Source organism: Desmodus rotundus, chromosome 2, assembly GCF_022682495.2.
Source record: "Desmodus rotundus isolate HL8 chromosome 2, HLdesRot8A.1, whole genome shotgun sequence".
Lineage (NCBI taxonomy): Eukaryota > Metazoa > Chordata > Mammalia > Chiroptera > Phyllostomidae > Desmodus > Desmodus rotundus.
In genome coordinates, this window is record NC_071388.1 from 192,885,537 (window position 1) to 192,904,826 (window position 19,290).

A 19,290-nucleotide genomic window follows, 5' to 3' on the forward strand; every position below is an offset into this window, starting at 1 on the left:
AAGTCCTTTAAAAATATGTGGTACTAGCTGGATCCTTCAGTTGCCCCTCACCACATACATTATAAGTTCCTAGCAGGAAGAGACCACATCTTCATTCTTGGCAGTCTTTAGCCCTTGGTGTGGTGGCAAATGACTGGGAGCTGTTCAGTTCCTTTGTTTGGGCAGAGAAAAGACCAAGACATTTAGCCCTGAGATTACAGACTGTCAGCGCTCCTTTCAGGGCCACTTGTAGACAATTGCTCTCTCCCTGAACAGAAACCGAGATACTGAAATCTCAGCTTCTCTCCCCACACCCACTCTCTTTCCCTTCTCAAGAAAGTTTTTCTCATTTCTTTCCCCTTTGTCTCCCTTCCTCATTGAAATGATTTGGAGAAAGATGAACAAAAAGTGGGAAAATATGTTCCCCACATCTAACCCACATTACTCCTAATACTTCTTTAACAAGGTTTCATTTTAATTTCCTGGTTCCTGCACAGATAAAGCAAATACCCAAAATATAAGAATCATATGCAGGAACTACTTGATTTGATCCCATCTTAATGCCAACATGATATCCTATTTCTCCCACATAACAATAGAGTCCATTTCTTTCTTGGGGTTAGCTTTTTTAGTCAATGCTTTCTTTATGACACATTATAAACATAATAAACAAGAAAGAAAAGCTCCTAATCTCTGACCCAACCCTGTAGCACATGAAGGTGTTTCACAATATTCTTATGATCTCATTCTTTTCCTCTTCTCAACAAAACACTGCTTTTTCATGATGAAAATACATTCTATTATATATTAATTCATTTCAAGGCATTTTCATGCTCATTATCTCCTGGATATTCCCAACACATATAAGAAAAGGAGGGGGAACTGAAAAATGTATGTTCGAATGACAGAAGTTGGAAAAGGGGCCCAGAGGCATAAAGCGATATGAAGTTCACACAGCAGATGAAATACCATTCAAAACAGGCTCCAAGTCTTGCTGTTCTCTATGGACAAGGGTGCTCTTAACAAAAGCCACACTCCCAGCAGACCTTGTGACATATAGATCTGAGCAAGCCCATATGGGAGAAGAAAGAAATAGCTTGAGAAGTTAAGAAACTAAATAATTCCTTCTTTTGGAAGAGATGAGGCTCCTGATTGGGGCAAGATCCAGGTGTATTCCAGAGTGAGGCATCCCTCCTGCTCAGCCAAGCCACTCCACCTTGTGTCTGCTGGAGGCCCCACACTGGAAGTGAAGAGAAGGGCTGAAAGAAAGGCACTGAGCAGGGATCCTGGACCTATTCCCTTAACAGGAGCCCTCAACTCTGGGCAATACTTCATTTGGGACTTCAGGCAGTCCTCATCACCAGAAGGAGGAATCCAACCCTCAACATCTCAGAGATATTTATTCACCATGAGATCTACATCACCTCCTCTAATAATGGCCAGGCTGTGGCCCCAGTCATCATCTGTCCCCGAAGTGCTTTCTTCATTCAGAGCTAAGCAAAAATGAATGAAAATGACAGCTAAGCCTGCCTCTCACAAGGCAAGTCCTCAACGAGAATCAGGACCACTCAGGAACACCAGCATGGCATTCTAATGCATTGCATTTGTTCAGGGAGCACCCAGAAGTCTTCCCCCCACTTCTTGGAAATCAGTGGTGAAGCGGCTGATGTGATCACATAATCCTGCCCAGGGTGCAAGTGAAGATTCTTTCTCCAGCATGACTAACTAGATCAGATTTTTAGATCTGGGATTCTATGGAAAGTGTTGCCACAATATGACTCTAGAAGAGTGTGCACGTGCTATCCAGCACTGCAGACACTAGATTAGAAGTGGATCTCAAAGGGGGCGGGGTAAGTACATCTGTGAAAATCTGAATGAATGGGGTAGTGAGAACCCTAAGGCTTGAGAAGACTCTGGTCCATGAGGTACTTGCCATCCCCTATCCTGGATGATCCTGGGGAGAGTTGACGGGACCATCTAAGTTGATGCACTTCAGGCCTGAGAAGGGGAATAGATGACAAGATTTCCTACTAGCTTCTCTATTTACCTTAAACTCACTCCCACCCCACTTACCTACCTGCTTTCAACCTAGGAAAAATTTGAATCTGCCAAGAAGTGTGTTAACGAACTGTAGTCTTCTCGGACATAGAATCCCTCTCCATTTCCTCTACAGTGACTGAAACACACTGCTGAGAATACAATATCCCATGGAAGGGAGTAGTCTCAAAATGAAAGATCAGGCACAGGCTTTTTGGGTTTTAGTCTGTGAGAACAGGGAAAGAGCCCAAGATCTCTACACACTTTCATGGAGGGAAGAACTTTGAATCCGGAACTGAAGATAGGTAGGGGAAAATGTCACTAATAACACATCAGATAAAAGATATCTTCACAACAAATATGAATGGACCACCAAGTTCCTTCATTTCTGACTTCTGGATCTTCTATTCTGAGGACACTTACAGAATTTTTGCATGCAACTGAAGACACTAGCATTGGAAGGAAAATGCAAAAACTGAGATACAACTGAGCCACCAAACAGGCTCCACCAGGAACCAGACACCTTTTGGGAAAACTTAACCAGAAAAAACATCATTGAGGAGCCCTTAAAACTTACAGTCCTCACATTAGACATGACACAATGGTTCCCCAGGGCCAGTAGGAACCAGTAATCTGCAAGATCTGGAGATATCACAAGGAAGCAGGAAGAGGGAAAAGCAGTCTCACCTGTTCTGGCCCCTGGAAGCAGATTCGGCACAGCGGGGTCCTCATGCCACTGTCCAGGCTGCTGCCCAGTGAGTAGCGATCCTCGGCCTTGCCCTTACAGAAGTCATCTGAGGAGGCACTGCTGAGCAGCGAGGCAGGTGGCTCTGTGGCTGGGCCACCCCAGTCATCTTCCACAGAAGACGGTGGCAAAAGTGGTGGAGGTGGCAGAGGAGGGGTCTCCCTGCCCACCCCTTCTCGAGGGCCCCTCCAGCCTGTCCACCCTCCAGCACCCAGAGCTGGAAGGGTGTTGTTGTTGGCTGTCAAACCAGGGGGCTGGGGGTCGCCGTGCATGGGCAGGGGCGCTGGAGGGGGGCGCCGCAGTAGGAAAACCTTCAGGTCATTGAAGAGCATGCGGCAGCGGCACTTGAGGAGACCCTGGTGGCGCAACATCTGGGGAGCCGGGGTGCACAGTCCACAGCGGTACCAGGCACAGCAGTAGCAGCAGCACCACCACCAGAGCAGCCCGCTCAGGGGCATCAGCATGTGCCCAGTGGAAGCAGAGAACCCAGGAGGGGCAGCTGGAGTCTTTGCAGAAGATAGAATGATTTGGGGGTCCACAGTGTAGCTGTGATATGCAGGAGTCTGCTTTCTCACTGGCTCCTCTAATACCCCCTCCAAGTAGCAAATAAATTACCCTCAGGACTTATGACTGCAAGTCACTGATTCTGAACTTTACCTGGAAAACCCAACAACAAAAAAAAGTTTTTCTTGCCCTCCAAGCCTACCTAACCCCAACCTTAGGCTTTGCTCAGGGTTCCTCCTCTGTGCCTTTGACCTGAGGTCACTGGTAGGAGCAGGGGAATAAAAAATGTTGAGGACAGGTTGTTAGGGCCTTGAGATAAAGGTCTAATTGTTATGAAATTCCCCAGGAGAGGATTATTAGGTTGTTTTCAAATTCCTGGGCAGTGGGATATCTTTTTTCTTGTATATAAAAAGGTGGGGAAGATTTTAAATCAAATTTAGAGTGGATTGAGCTGCGATGAGGGCAAAGTAGCTCAGTGAAGAGTTGAGGACCAGCATGTGGGAGAGAGAAAAGACTGTTTTCCCTCGGGTAGCAAGAGATTGGTTTGGGGGGCGGGGGGTGAGGGGGGGACGGGTAAGGTGGGAAAGAAGGAGGTTGGGACAATTTTAACTCTCTGGACAGAAAACTAGGGCAATTAACCCCAGAAGCACCAGCGTTGCTTTTAAGAGAGTGGTTGGAGTCAGGGAAGGGATTGTAGGTGAACCTGGGCCAGGGGCTTGTGCTTTGCTTCTGCAGCCAAAGGACTGCACAGAAAGGGGGAAAGCCAATTAGGAGAATAGAGGTGGGGAAATAAGGGAGTGGGAAAGGGGAAAGGGGAGAAAAAAGAAAAGATCTCTTAACCCTTGCAGAACGCCTTCTTCCTAAGCATTAAGATCCTGGCTAGAAGAAGGGTGTGTACGGGGGGCGGGAGGCAGTGGAGCAGAGAAAAGGAGTAGAGGCGAGGGGCGTGTAGGAAGGGACCGAAGGAAGGAGTAGTTACATGATCTCAACCCCCAGCCCACCCCTGCGGCAGTCTGTAAATCCAAGGCCCCCTCCCCGTGGCTCCATCAAAGATCCCTTCCGGCGAGGGCCCAGGGCCGGGAGAAGGGCAGGTCCGGGCGGGTGAGTGGCCTTGCGTTCTGCTCCTCTTCCTCCGCGGGGCGGTGGTCACCCTCGCCGTCGGGCTCCCGGTCTGCCCGCGGCCGGCGATGCTGCTTCTGGGGAGGCAGTGGCGACTGCTGGTCGGTGTCCGGGCGTCTCCGGGGCGGGGGCTGCTCTGGCTCGTCCTCAGGCTGCTGCTCGCCGTCCGGCGCGGCCACGACTTCAGCCTTCATGATCCTCCGCCTCCTCCTCCTCCTTCCCGGGGGGCTGGCCCTGCGCCCCCGCGCCGGGGCAGCGCGGCCATGCAACCAGAGGCGAGGCAGGCGCAGGGGTGGGGGCGGCTGAGGAGTAAGAAAGGGGGTAATGAAAATGAAACGATACTAGTGAAAGAAGAATAATTCTGTCCTCAAATAGTCGGGAAAGAGAGCTTCTGGAGGGGTGGGGGCGCAGGAGGGCGGCTGCCGGGTCTTCACGGCAGCTCTACACCCCCCCACCCCACCAAAGGCGGCCTCGGCCCGCTCCACCCGACCCCCTCCACGCCGCCAACCCGTCCTCTCCACGGCCTCCAGCCGGCTGGGCTTGCTCTTGCTACCTCTTCTCGCAGGTGCAACGAGGTAAGGGTTGTTTGCGGGGCCAGTTGAAGGTGGGCAGAGGGAAATGAAGCAGTGTAGCCGAGGTGAGACGCAGTCAGCACTTGATTCCGGCTTGGTTCTCGCGACTCCCCAAAACCGTATATAAATATATCTCTTATAAAAGGCAAGAGGAAGCAAATCCGATTCCAGGCTGCCACCAGGTGTTGTATCGTCTTCCGTTGCTCGGCACCCGCCGCCGCGAATGCTGCCCCCTTGGCTCAGTCCCCAAAGGGGTGGTGCTGGAAGGGAGGTGGCGTGGGCTGTGAGTTGACCGTCCGAGGACTGGAAACAATGTGCTTGGAGCGAAGAGAGCTCTCAGCTATTTTGGCCGCCGCGGCCGCTGAGGCCGCTGCTGCTGCATTCAGCACCCCGGGCTACTGGACAGCTCCCGCCCAGACCCGGCGCGTCAGGCAGGTGGGGGCCTGACGCAGCCGCCACAGGGGGGGATGGAGGAGGGAAAGGGTGTGAGAGGGAAAGAGGCTAAAGAGGGAGGGAGCCAGAGAAGGGGAGAACTGAGCGAAGGAAGGGGGTGGGGAGGGACCTAGGGAAAGGGAAGGAAAGAGGAGAGGGAGGGATTTAGAAAGGAAGGGAGGAGGGAGCGAAATGGAGGATGAAGGGGAAAGGCAAGTGGGGTGGAGGAGAGCAATTCAGGTATTAACGTGTATTTTCTCCCAGCTGGAAAGTATTAGTGGATAGCGCGGCTGTAGAATTTCTTCTCACTGTGCACTGTCACTGCCCCCTCCACACACATACATCCACACAGATGTCGAGGCTTCTACATCCAAACCAGAGTCCATTTCCCTGCTCGTATAAATTTTTTAAAGCAGATAATCAGTGTGCAAGCTTTGGAAGAGGTAAAGTTTTTGTGACTCTCATGTTGATGCTGGGACTTGATGGAGAACAAGCCATTCATGGCTAGGAACTGACGAGAAAGAAACATTTCAAGGAGAGAAATGCTAGGACAATTTTTGCCAATTTCTTCTAGAATTTAAGCTCTAAATGGCAGAAATAGTTTAGAGGGGTCTATTTCTATCCCACGTGTCTAGGTCAGTGATGACAAGTAGTAGGTGCTCAATACATATTTGTTGAATGGATTAGGACCACCACCACCATCCCCACAGTTATCATTAATTACTCCAAGCCATAGACCTCTTCCAATGCAGTGCAGAAGAGTCTAAAGTAATATTGCAGCTTTATCTTCACCAGTATCTCCAGCTTTTCACTGAGCCACTGACAAGTGGTAATTTGAAAAGGATTTGAATTTCTTTTCTTATTTCTGCATCTGACTCATGTCACCCTACCTCATTCTTCTCAAGAAGTTTCTAGTGAGCAGAAAAGTAAAAAGTTAGTAGAGAAATAGCCCCTGAATGTGAAAAGCAAAAAAAGAGAGAAAGAAAGAAAGAAAGAAAGAAAGAAAGAAAGAAAGAAAGAAAAAGAAAACTTAAAGTGGTCTTTAAAAACACTCAATGTTTGCTGTACTGCTTTCTTGCCTTTCCTCAGAAACACCTCTCTCTCTCTCACACACACACACACACACACAGCCCTCCAGAGCCATAGACTTGGACAAGCTATCCCAATGAGTCATTCACACAGCTGTGGTAATGTCCTTAGAAATAGAGGAACCATCGACAGAATAGCATTCAAAATCACTGCACCAAAATATTATTGGCATGAAGTTCAGCCCTTTGAATCAAAGAAAATTATCCCTTTGTTGCCATCTCCTTGAATGATTCATTCTTCTAAGCTCTAAGGAACAAGGACTTAAGTCTAGGTCTTGGTTAACCCAGTGTGGCTGCTTGTTTGAATCATGCCTCAGCACCCACTGAGGCTTTTGACACCTGGCCCAGAGTGAGTGATGCAAAGATGATATCAATGCTATTAATAAGTACAAAACAATGTGTATATTATTGGTATTAGCATGACTACTGTGCTGCAAAAGGTGAGTTCTTTGTGTAAAAAGAGTCTGTATGCTCTCAAAGGAAATTCTCTGTGCTCCATGTCACCCTACGCCTCCCTCTGACATTATGCAAATCACACTCTATAATAATGGTCTTATCATACATTCTTTCTGTACAAGACTTAAAGATCCTTGTAGGCAAGGACCAGTGTTTATATTTATATCATCAGCACATAATATAGTGCCTAAAGTCTGGTGGGTGGTCAAGAAAATGAACACTGAATGAATGAATGATGGCCTTATTGTTTAGTGAAGCTGTCGTATTTCTTCCCTTCAAGCTAGACACACACATGTGAGGGTTCTCATACATGACTGAATATCTGCTTTACCTAAAATTGAATATCTGATTTTTGTGCTGGTGAAATACTAGTTGCAAGTGTGGTATGCAAGTAAATTGGAACAGAAGCTAGAAAAGCCACGTAAGGCCTGCATTCAGAGTTATAGAAAAGGACAATGTCCATAAGAGGACTGTCTTTCCCAAACCTTCCACCAAAAGCAAAAGGATTTCTAGAAGCAGAAAGCTGATAAGGATAAGAAGCAACAACAGGTCTGTCTTCAGAAACACTGAAGGGCTTGAGAATGCTGTTTTAAATATAATGTAAATCCTGAAAAACACTTCACTGAGCTAGAGTTTCCTTGTGCTGATGATGAAACAGTGGTTGTGAGCCCCAAGAGTAAAAGCCACAATAAAGAAAATGTTAAGTCAATGAGTCTCCATTTAAGCATTCAAAAAATATTTACTGAACACTAATCATAGGCAAGGCATTGTGTTGGAAGAGGTAGGAACACAAAAATGAATTGGAATTGCATCCTCCAGGGTGTAGTACTCTAAATGTTTACATAATCACAATAGAAGGTACAAAATAATAAGTACTACAAAGGCATACAAAGTATTGGGAGTGTTTACAATAAGATGGTAATTAATGCTTACAACTTGGCAGCAATTAGGAGAGGTGGTGGAAGGTTAAGATGCCAGAGCTTCAGGAAAGCCCTTTTCAAGAAGTGACATCTGAACTGAGTTAAAATATGTAGAATTCAGAGGAGGGAAGCCTATTTGTGGCAGTGGGAATGCTGAATATATTAGTTCTCCCATTTGACTGGAGTGGAAGGTACTTGAAGGTAAGTAGCCGGAAGTAAAGTCAAAAAGGTGGCCTGGAGCCAGATCACAGAAGGTCCTGAATGCCACTCTGGGAGAAGATTTATGTATTGACCAGGTACTTGTTTTAATGGTTTTAAAGATTCGAAGCTGAAGGTGAAGGGCAGAAATAAACTTTATCTCTGAGCAGGTTAATTAACTGGATGGGATTTCACTGCTAACAGGTGAGAAGCAATCAATATTTTTCATTTCACGCCAGAAAGTTCTCAGCTCCTTAATAGATTTATTCTTTTAAATGAGGTTGTTTTCAGATATATTTCATTACATACAGAGATGCTGGGGTCATGTGAATTAGGAGGGTAGAGGAATGAGAGCCTCTGAGGAATAGTCTTCAGGAAGAAATATTAAGAGACACGAAGTTTCTAAAAGACTTATTATGGAGGCCACTGCGTTAGCTTCTCCAACCAGGAAAGCCCTAAAAGGATCTGATGCTAGACGCTATTGTGTCTCCTCTACCTAGACAGAGAGTATTCAGGCTCGAAGGCTTTTTACAGAGGCTGGAGAAAAAAAGAGGTCCAGAAAGATTAGGTGGCTCTGTGCCTAAGATCCTACAGCAAAGTAAGTGTCAGACAAGGGCTAAAACTTAGACCTCTTCTAATCCTCAATATACTTTGCTCTCCATTCTATTACAGTTGACTCTCTTCAAACATGAAGTTCCTCAAAAATCATTGCAGAATTACTGTTCTCATGCAAATTATTAACAGCTACCATGTACATGTACTTGGAAATATTTGGACACTCATTAAAAATAGAAATTCATAAGGTGTCACCCCAAGTTTACTGAATAAGAATTTGGGGGGGCAACCTAGAAACCTGCATTTTGCATGTGCCTTGCCCAAATGATTTTCCAATCCTCAAAACTACTTAGGTGGTAAGTATTTTCCACATGTTTTTGGATAAAAAGAAAATAGAGCCTCAGAGAAACTAAGTCTAAGGTTATATAGTTGGTGACCACTAAAGTTTATATTCTAATAGAAGCCTCTCTCAAGCTGAAGTCTATGCTGTTCTTAGAACACTGCCTTTTAAATTAAATTTTCAGGTACCAGATATAGCATCCCATATAGTTATTATCTGTTTGCCATACTATCCCATGTCAGAAGATAGTTCAAAATTCAGGTTAAGGTGTGGTGGCAGCCTCTAAAAGAGCTCTCAATGATCCCCACCTCCTGGTACTCAGGCCCTTGAGTGTAGGCTGGACCTAATGACTTGTTTCTAGTAAATAGAATACAGCAAAAGTAATGGTATGTCCATTCAGAGATCGGGTTACACCAGTCACTGTGCCCATGCTTACTGTGCCTCAGGGTACTCTGACCTCAAACCAAGTTTGGTCATTCACAAGACAATGCAAGTGTGAATGTGAGTGCTTACAGGAAAGATAAATATTTTGGTATGCTTCACTGGTGGGCTGAACTTAAGACCTTTGAGAGCTCCTTTCAAGACTGTGTGCCTTAAAGATCACCTTGGGTGCTTGTTAAGTTGTTATACAAAAAGAAAAAAAAAAGGGTGCAGATTCCTGGGTAGAGTCTTACCTCCAGAGATTCTGACTTACTTATCTAGCATGGGACTTAGGACATATTTTTTTGTCTAGTTCTTTGGGCAGTTATGAAACAGGTGGCACTTGAGCTCCACCGTAAAGAGCACTGGCTTAGAAGATGAATTTCAAAGCCAGGATCTTAACCTCCAGGTTTCAGGCACCACAGGACCAGGGCTGGCCACTCCCCTGCTATGAGTTGATATTCTTCTCCAGCCGGGAATGAGTAAAGAGCAAGTTCCAAACCAGTATCAAAAAGAGGCAAGATAGTGACAGGGAAAAGGCGCAGAGAGGATATTTGTGTGTTCACCACTGGAGTCTGGACCATTACTGGTGATAGAGATTCATCAGGGAGCAAGGCGGACTTTGTGAGGCTTTGCTCTCACAAAGTTCAGATCCTCATGTGGAAAACAGATAAGCAGGCCAACAAATAAGTTAATTTCATATGGTGACCAGTGCTATAACGAAACTAAACACGGTGATGTGACAGGGAATGACCCATGAGCATGTGGGTTGGCTGGCAGAAATAAGTAGTGAGAAAAGGCAAAATAAACTTTTATTGTGTTTCATTCCAAGAATATGAACAGTCTTGGGTTATAGAAACAGCTTGGCCACTAATCAGCTCTATGACTTCAGGACTGGCCACAATCTGGGCCTCAGTTTCTCCATTTGTAAAATGTTTGCTTGGGGTCAGAAGAGCAATGTGGTTCATTCTAGCTTCATCATTTTATGAAATACATAGCAGTAACCTGAATTCAAGCCAAACTCTCAGATGTGAGTAGAAAGTAAGTCTCTGGTTTCCTTCTCACTTCATGCCCTGGTCACTTGATACCCGCTCAGCACTTCCTCTTTCTCTCTATGGCTGCTGACAGATGCCTGAAACCACCTTCATGGCCTCCTCTGTTTGGCACAGCTGCAGCCCAGAGCCATCTGTAGTTTTCAGCTGGGGATGCTCCTGGAAGGGAAGGACTGTCAGCCACAGCCTTACTGCCCTTCCCCTGTACCAATGACTGTGCAGGCTCTTTCTGGGAAGGCAAATGGTATTATTAAATATTCAAAAATCCTGCAATGAGGCAGTGGACATGAAAGACAGCATCTGCTTCTCAATTGTGCTGAGAAGGCACTTGCCTCCCCAGAGTCAGGCTGGAGTGAAGGGAGAGGTGGTCTCAGCCAAAGATACCCTAGGCTCCTTTGGGTGTGCCTCTGCTGTGTCCATCCCAATCTGGTCCCAGAGCATTATGGGGGAAAGCTTTCCACTGACCTGCCCTCTTTGGTAACATACCATCTTGTTCCAGTGACGTGTGACTAATCATAGAATTCTAGGTGTTTACAATGAGTGTGTACACATACATACATTGTTCTATACAGGAATATAATCTGTATTTATACCACAAACTTCCCCAGTTCATGTGTGTGCATTGATGTTCACACCCTGTGAACTTGAACCATGTACACGGAACCCATTTTAATAGAGAGCCCACTTAGTGCAACGTGACTTTAAAAAACAGCCTGTTTTAAATGGCTACCCAGTATGCACATGTAGGTCGATAGCCAGACAGATAGAAATATTGATTTTTTAGATACATGCATAGCAATAATAAAACCTTGAATTTATATATCCTTTTTCTCCTGGGAAATTTACAGGATATGTCAAGTCTCCCCTATAGGGAGAACACAAAAGTTTGTCTGTATGTGCGATGCGAAGCGGAATGGATACAAACCCAAAGAAAGCCCCATGGCACCCCGGTTTATGCCACCTTACACCTCATACACTCTGAGCATCTGAATTCATAACCCTCTACAATCAGGAAGGTTTGGGTTCTATGAACTACGACAGGATGGCTGTAACACCATCCATGTTCATCCTGTACCACTATGTTCTGAGTAATGTTACCTGAAGGTTTTTTATTGTGCCTACATTTCTGCAGTGTTTGTCATTTATACCTCTTCAGATTCATATAGTTATGGATATAGAGAGCTGTTACATGAGTACATAATTGTGTGAAAATCCATTAAGCTATCCACTTAAGAGTTGTGCCCTTTGCTCTGTATAACGAAATACCAACACAGAGTTGCCTCTTGAGATCCAAGATGCATTCTCATGAACAGAGCCTGGATAGTAAAGGGTACTTAGTGTGTGGACACGTCTCAGAGTTTCCTTTGTGTGGATAGGGTGGGACACTGAGTCCTGATTGGGTAGTTCATGGTTGTGTGAACTTGGCCACTTCACTCAACGTCTCTGCCTGTTTCCCTGTCTGCAAGCAAAATAGAACCAACCTTGTACAGTGACTTAAAGACTAAAGAAGAAAATTGTGGACAGCCCCTCACATGGTGTCTGGCCCATAGTCAACTCTCAGTCACAGCTGAGTATTCCCATTACGAAGGCAGCAGCCCCCAACTCTTTCTTGGAGGTCATTTATGTGACACAGCATCACTTATGTGCCCCAAACTCTGCCACCTCCAAGCGTCTGCAAAAGCATATATATGTACATATATATAAAATCAGAGACCTAAGTAATAATTGTAATGTCCTGTTTGTCCAACCCCATCCACAACAGCAAAACAAATAAACTTTGGTTTTCCAAATCCCCAGCCAGGCATTGAGTTTTTCAGCTTCCTCAGCAAACACGACCTCTTCCCATCCCTAGTGCCACTGCCTAACACGCTACTCTCCTTTCCTAATCTCAAGCCTCTACCTCCTGGTCCTCCTCCTGTCTCCCAGATGTTTCCCTTTATGGACACCCCTGCAGGTGTTTTCCCCAGAAAAACCAGCCCAGCCAGCATTCCTTCCAATTCACTTATGTGGGGAACATGTGTGGGAGTCGAATGTGTGAGGGTGTTTGTGTAGAATGAACAAAGCAAGGGCTTTGTCATAAAAAAGGCCTGGGTATGGATCTGAGGCATGTCCCTCAGTGCAAGTCCTCTCTGAGCCTTAGTTTCCTAATCTAGAAAATGGGGCCCTTAGAGGGTTGTGGCGAAAATGGACAGAGAGCACGCATACCAAGCAAGTGGCTAGCACAATGCCCGGCGTTAACATTACTGAAGAGAAGCATGGACTAGCGGGAACTAAGAGGGGTTTGTTGCCAATTCCTTGCGTAGGAGAATGTTTGTAGTTCTGTTGGGCAGAATAACTCTTTATTAACTGAAATAAAATCCCACGCCTTCTTGGGAATTACCTTCTCTGAACATTTTCATTGAGAGTTGGTCCTGGCTAAGGCTGGCAAGATCTGTGCAGTTCACACATACTCATGAAATTCAAGGACATTATCTCTTACTGACAGACCATAATGACTGTAATAAACAGGAAAGCTTCTGTTCTAATAAACAAGTAATTATAGTTGACAACAAATGTATAAACATGATGCTAATTAGCAAACCCTCTCATAGCGGTTCCCAGTTTGGGGACCCATGTACACATGCTTGGGAATGTGGGTAAGACTGTGCTGTGTTCTCATCCATAGGTATGTGAATATGTGAGCAATAGGGCCACCTACTTTGTCAATCTTTTTTTATAAGAAAATATTATCTTCTTCAGTCAAGAAAATGAGGTTATTCTAGCACCTAGGTTTCTGATGTAATCCCTTTAAATTCTGGTTTCCCAGTAACCTTGAGGGACTGTGATTTATTACACAAAATGTCTTTCGATATGAGGACACCGGCCTCATTACCTGAGTTCTTTCCAAACTTAGATACAAAAACATGGCCTGTTGATTCTTGGGATTTGGGAGTGATGGGTGATAGAAGGCTGAAAGGAGAAGGTGGTCAACATTAATAAATAGTCTTAAACGAATAATTTGTTTTTATTGAGCCTGAAAAGAGATAGGCCACATAGGGAGACGGTGACCCAAATGAAGATCCTGTGCTGCTCGTAGGCAAAAGGGCCATATGGAACCTTTCTTCCAATGCAGAGAGTATTTTCATGCACGCTTCCTTAGAGATGGGTTGCAAAATTATTTTCCTTGTCTTTTCTTAAATTTTATTTATTTAATTTTAGAGAGGGGAAGGGAGGGAGAAAGAAAGAGAGAGAAACATCAATGTGTGGTTGCCTCTTACTTTCCCCCTACTAGGGTCCTGGCCTGCTACCCAGGCACATGCCCTGCCTGGGAATTGAACTGACGATCCTTTGGTTTGCAGGCCAGCACTCAGTCCACTGAGCCATACCAGCCAGGGCAAAAAATTATTTTCAATGAGCAGCAGCTATGATTAATTCCCTGGCCACAAGCAAAAAATTCTGAAGGTCCTAACTATAAAGATCTTTAAGGAATCCATTTTTAAATTTTCTTTCTTTCTTTTTATTGATATGCTGAGCAAAGGAAAAATAGGTATGGTTTTCTGCTAATCTCTTTCCAAAATCTTGTATTTCTTTAGTAAGAGTTCTCAGGAATATCACTTTTCTTTCTTAGGTCCCCCTAACTCATCTTTTCAAGGCCACAACCCTATCTCCAAGAAATCTTCTTGGATAATAAACCAGAGAGAAGCAGTATTGCTCAGTGCCTAAGGACAATGACTTTTGCTTCAAAAAGATTTGGTTTTGATCCCAACTCCTCCACTATTTCTGCTAGGATAGGTTAGGTTAAGCAGCAATAACAAACAGCAGCATATTTTGTATTCTTAACACAATAGAATTTTGACTCTGCAGGGCAGCTGCCTTCATGTAGTGGCTCAGAAGTCCAGGCTGTTTACATCTTATAGAATCCTCCACCGCCAACTCAACCCTCCACCTCCATCATGTGACTGCGATGACAAAGGACACAAACATTAAAGATCACATAGCTCTGAGATGTGTCAGCTTAGGAGTACCTTGTCACTTGAAGTCACAACCCATTGGCAACATTAGTCACAACACCCTCTCGAATTATAAAGAGAGATGGGAAATATAGTTTTCCATCTATCCAGGAAGGAGAAGAGGATCAAAAATATTGGTGGCCACTGGTATTAACCACCATAGACACCTACCAGTTGTTTTATGTTGGCCAAGTTACTTAACTCAGTGAGCCTCAGTTGCCTCTTCTATAAAAGGGGGAAAACAGTAGTATCCAACCCATAAATTCCTCATGTGGATTAGAAGAGATAAAGCATATAAAATGCATGACACGGTTTACCCATATTACAAGTATCAAGAAGTGGTAGTCACCATTATCAAATATAGCATGGTAGGTATTCTTTCTACTTGCTTAGATAATAGAGAAAAGCGGTTGACAGGAACTGGAAGCAGAAAGAGACAATAACTCTTGAATCCATCATTTTAACTATTAGGCTTCCCATGAAGTCTAAGCCCTAAGGAACAGGTATGAATGGCTATTCTTTAGGCTCAGGGAATCTTGGGTGTGGTCAAGGCTCTGATACCCTGGTATGGCAGGCTGATATGAATGAATCTCGTCCTTACCACCTGCCTGCTGTACAACTCAGGATTATTCGGGAGACCAGACCACACATTCATAGGTTTTCTAATGAAGGTTCTATATGCAGATCTGTAAGTAAGATTAAGGGAACCAAGGAGGAGTGTTGAGTCATCCAAAAAGGTAACACCAAGAGTTAATGCCACCCTTGGGCCTAAAGGAGAAAAGGGAGGAGATAGAGATATGGAGCCTAAATGAAAGTGGCACCTTGGGGTGGGGGGAACACCCAACAGAAGTGCTAGGCATAGCGGGATGTAGACACTGCCAGAACCATGACAAAGCAGGGAGGAATCAGGAGGAATAAATATCTAAATCTCTCCTCCTTCCCTTTCAACTCCTGATGATGCCAGCTATTAACCAAAGACAACCAGAAGCAAGAGGGCAAGGAGGCCTGGGTGATGCAGTCCCAAGAGTTCAGCTGCAGGGCACAGAAGTCTTCTAGGGTTGGGGGCACACAGCACGCCTGTCTATACCCCAGCTCACTCTCTCTCTCTCTCCCTTCCCCCCCTCCCCGTCTCTCTCTCAGCACTGTTCTTAGCTGCCACCTCCTCCTCTTCTTCCCTCACCTCTGTTCCTTCTGATTTCACTTTGCCAGCTTGACTGAGCATCTCTTTAGGTGAAAAGTGCTGCCTGGATAAAGGTAATTAAAGCCACAGGACTTCTACTCACCATGTGGAATGAGCAATTCACAGGCGCCAGCTCAGAGTGTTCCTAGACAGTCCCATTGACCTCCCACTGCTGCTGCTGCTATTTTGAGTCCAAGTACAAACACAGTTTTTGCCACTGTAGTCTCTTGGGGTGGAAAGGAGTGGAATGGTAGGCATCTGCTGTTTCTGTTGCCCAGCACTACTCACCTCATCTTGATTTCCAATTCTATCTGGGATATCACCATCCCCAGTTATCTCAGGGATATCACCTTTTCCACCCACACTCTCATTTCACGTCTTCAGGTAGAGTTGACTCATTCCTGTCTCAGAGGTGGAACATGTGACCTGGGCTTAAACCAATCATTGCCTCTCATTGTCTTATACACAGTAATTAGTTCAGGGATGAATATGTGATGCAGTCAGACCTATAAAATATAGTGAGAGTTTGCTAAAACTATTGCTATTCCCCAGAGAGAATATTGTAGAAGACATTATGGTTGACCCTTCACTAGTCATTCCACCCTGGGTGATGATCTAAGCAAGGGGTTTTCAACCTCAGCACTACTGACATTTTGGACCAGATAGTTCTTTGTTGTCAGGGGCTGTCCCATGCACTCTAGGATGTTGAGCAGGGTCCCTGTAATCTACCCACCAGATGCCAGTAGCACTCCCCACTACATTTGTGACAAACAAAGTGTTTTTAGATATTGCCAAATGGCCCCTTGGGACAATATTTTCCTGGTTGAAAACCGCTGGTCTAAGCTAACCAGGGTAATTTTATTCCAACCAGTGGTTGGTTGAAGAATGAATACATGGGCAATTCTGTTCCATAACACATGAGTAGTCTTCTAGGAAGTTTTGGGAAACATTTCCTTTTTCCAAAGAAAGAGCTGGAGGAAGAGGTAGTTTTCCCCTGCACATTACAAAGTTTATACATGACACTGAACTTCAACAGCCATTATGTCACCATGGGGGAAGCCATTCCGAAAAAAGAACTGATATTGAAAATGAAGGAGTAGAAAAAACTTGGGTCCTTGATGACATTGTCGAGGCACTTAATTAACCAATCTGGCTCTATGGCTTTGTATTTCTTCTTATTCAAGGTAAAAAGTTTCCTTATTGATTAAGCTAACGAGTCAGACTTTTTGTTGTTTGCAGCTTGAATTCCCTGACATAGACTTCAGCGTGAATGTATATAACCCTGGGAGTTTCTGGATGTTCTCTTGTGATCACAAAGAGAAATCCTACCTAACACGAGAAAATACAGGGGATGCAAAGCTGAGAGGAGAGAGAAGAAATGCATTTTAGTGACAACCGTTCAGACATATGAGACAATACATTTTCTTTGCTTGGCTTTAGTCCATTAGGGTTGAGTTTTCTGTCCCCTACAACAAAATGTGATCTAACTGATACAGATTGAATAGGAGTAGAGCCTCCAGCATCAGAAATTTACTTTAGAACAGACAAAAGATATAGGTGCTTTGGATGTCAGTTCACTCAAATTAACCCGACCCGTTGGGCTATGGCTATAATAGCAAATAAAGTAAATGAGGCACTACTCAACCTCTCCCAGCCCACCTTACCAAGTACAACAAAATACTTCAGCCTAAAATATTAATGAAATTAAGGAAAGTATGGGCCTAAAATGTAAATACTTGTCACAATAAAAAATTCTGCTGACTCGGGGTAGATTTGGCTATATGCTCCATACTGATATTTGGTCAAATTAAATGATATTAGATCTATAAAGGGAAAAGGTTAAAAGGAAACTTAGATACATCCTATCCTACTTTTTCATTTTACAGGACAGCAAACTGAGGCCCAGAGACAGGAAATGATTTCCAAGGTCATACAATTATGAACTAGCAGAACCAAGACCAGAAGCCATGTGTCTTGACTATTCTACCCCTATTCATTCTTCCTCACCTTACCTACCCAGCCTTGGGTTCCATTTTCTGAAACAGTCCATGCAGGAATTGAGCATTTGGCTTGACTTTCCTATAATCAAGATCTTATTAGCAGCCCCCATGACAACACACTCTTTGCAATCTACTTTCTGGAACAGCTGTATCAGTGGCCCTAGGAAGCCTTGGGACAGCCTGGAGGGACCCTCACCCTCGACTGGGACAGATGGCCAGTCTGGCGAGGCCAGTCTGGCTGCCTGAACTCCTTCAGGCTGAGTCGCAGCCAGCTGGATGCTGGAGGGTGGAATAACTGGAGATGGCAGAGTGGGAGGATGGGCCCTCCCAGTGGCAGGAGGCACAGAATCTTTTGTGCCACCAAAAAATTGAATCCAAATTTAAAGCTGACACACAGGTGGAGTGGGCGGGCCTCTGTGATTTGATGGGTTCTCTGAGGTTCTGGATGCCTAAAAATATCTTCTCTACCCACCTGCCTAGGACACCCTCCCTTCTTATCAGGCCTGCAATTCCTGCCATTAGAGTCCCGAAGGTTTTAGATGACAGAGGATGAAGCAGTTTTCCCAGCAGGTCACTGTTAAAGCAGGTTTCCTAGGAATGGAAGGGAGGCCCTTGTGTCTGCTCCTTTTAGCACAAAGACCTAATACTGCCAGGAGCTGAGAGAATACAAGAGTGGCCTACTTTGCAATTTTGCCTCCTACGGAGACACCAGACACTCAATTCATTCACGCCCATATGACCAGGGCTTTGAAGAAATTAGGCATCAGCCTTTAACAAAAGTAAGACAAAGAGGCCTACAAGCAAAGCCTCATAGTCTGCCTTCTTTGCACTCCTATTTAGATTTTTTCCAGTGGAAATCTGGGTCCAAGTGAGATATGGTATGTGGCAAAATGGCTGTAACCAATAAGGGCTACAAGGACTATCAAGGAGCTCAGAAGAACAACTGCCAATTGGTTTATTGCTTAGAACCAGCAGAAGACCAGCTCGATCCAACATAGTGACTAATTTCACCTTGCAATAACCCTGGCCTCATTATGTGCTCATTGCAACACATCAACATCCTAAATGACATACCCTACACCACCATGATCAAAAAGGGAAAGCCCATATACAGACAAGAAACAGCCACTAGGGCTCTTCAGAAAAGTGTCTACCCCTTTCTCAAAACGGTCCTGAATATTACTCCCCCTTATTGAATACCTTAACCCCCAATTAAATGAACCTCAATGAAAGAAGTAAATCCCACTAGGGAGGAGCTCCTTTGTGTGTAGAGTGGCCTTCTTTCTGTCCTACTGCTTCACTATAGCCTCTCTTTCACTTCAAACTCTATGCTGGCTCATGCTTTAATTCTTTCCAACATGAAGCCAAGAGCCCACAGTGGGTCATGGACCTTTGGGTCCCCGGACTCCCAGAAAGTCAGCGTCACAAGTTGGAGAACTTATTTCCTTGCACTTGCTTCAGCCAGACATCAGAATGCTTCCAAGCTCTACAGGGCTCTCCAATTATTGTTGTTGTTGTCCCCTAAATTATTTCCCATTTCTTTTTGCCAACACTTCCCCTTGGCCAATCCCAGAAGGAAATTAAAAATCCTGGCATGCTCTTGAGAAGTATTGGGATGAAATGGTGCAGGGAGGGGCAGTGGGAGAGATTCATGACCCAGCTGATTGATTCTGTCCACCCCATTCCCACAGGTGTGAGCCTTCA

The 19,290-nt window shown here is 44.9% G+C and overlaps 1 protein-coding gene across 2 annotated transcripts in view; it reads right to left on the minus strand.

Annotated features, from left to right (window-relative positions):
- MARCHF4 (membrane associated ring-CH-type finger 4) overlaps nt 1–5,470 on the minus strand; it is an 89,563-nt gene extending 84,093 nt beyond the window's left edge. The window contains exons 1-2 of one of the 2 annotated variants that reach the window (XM_024564237.3): nt 4,938–5,470; nt 2,704–4,686 (exon numbers count right to left, since the gene is read on the minus strand). In XM_024564237.3, coding sequence (XP_024420005.1) covers nt 2,704–3,225 — 522 coding nt within the window. In that variant the 5' untranslated portion in view covers nt 3,226–4,686; nt 4,938–5,470. Of the gene's footprint in view, nt 1–2,703 lie in introns of both variants that reach the window. The other variant, XM_053919061.1, reaches the window with a different exon arrangement.
- Nucleotides 5,471–19,290: the final 13,820 nt, after the last annotated feature.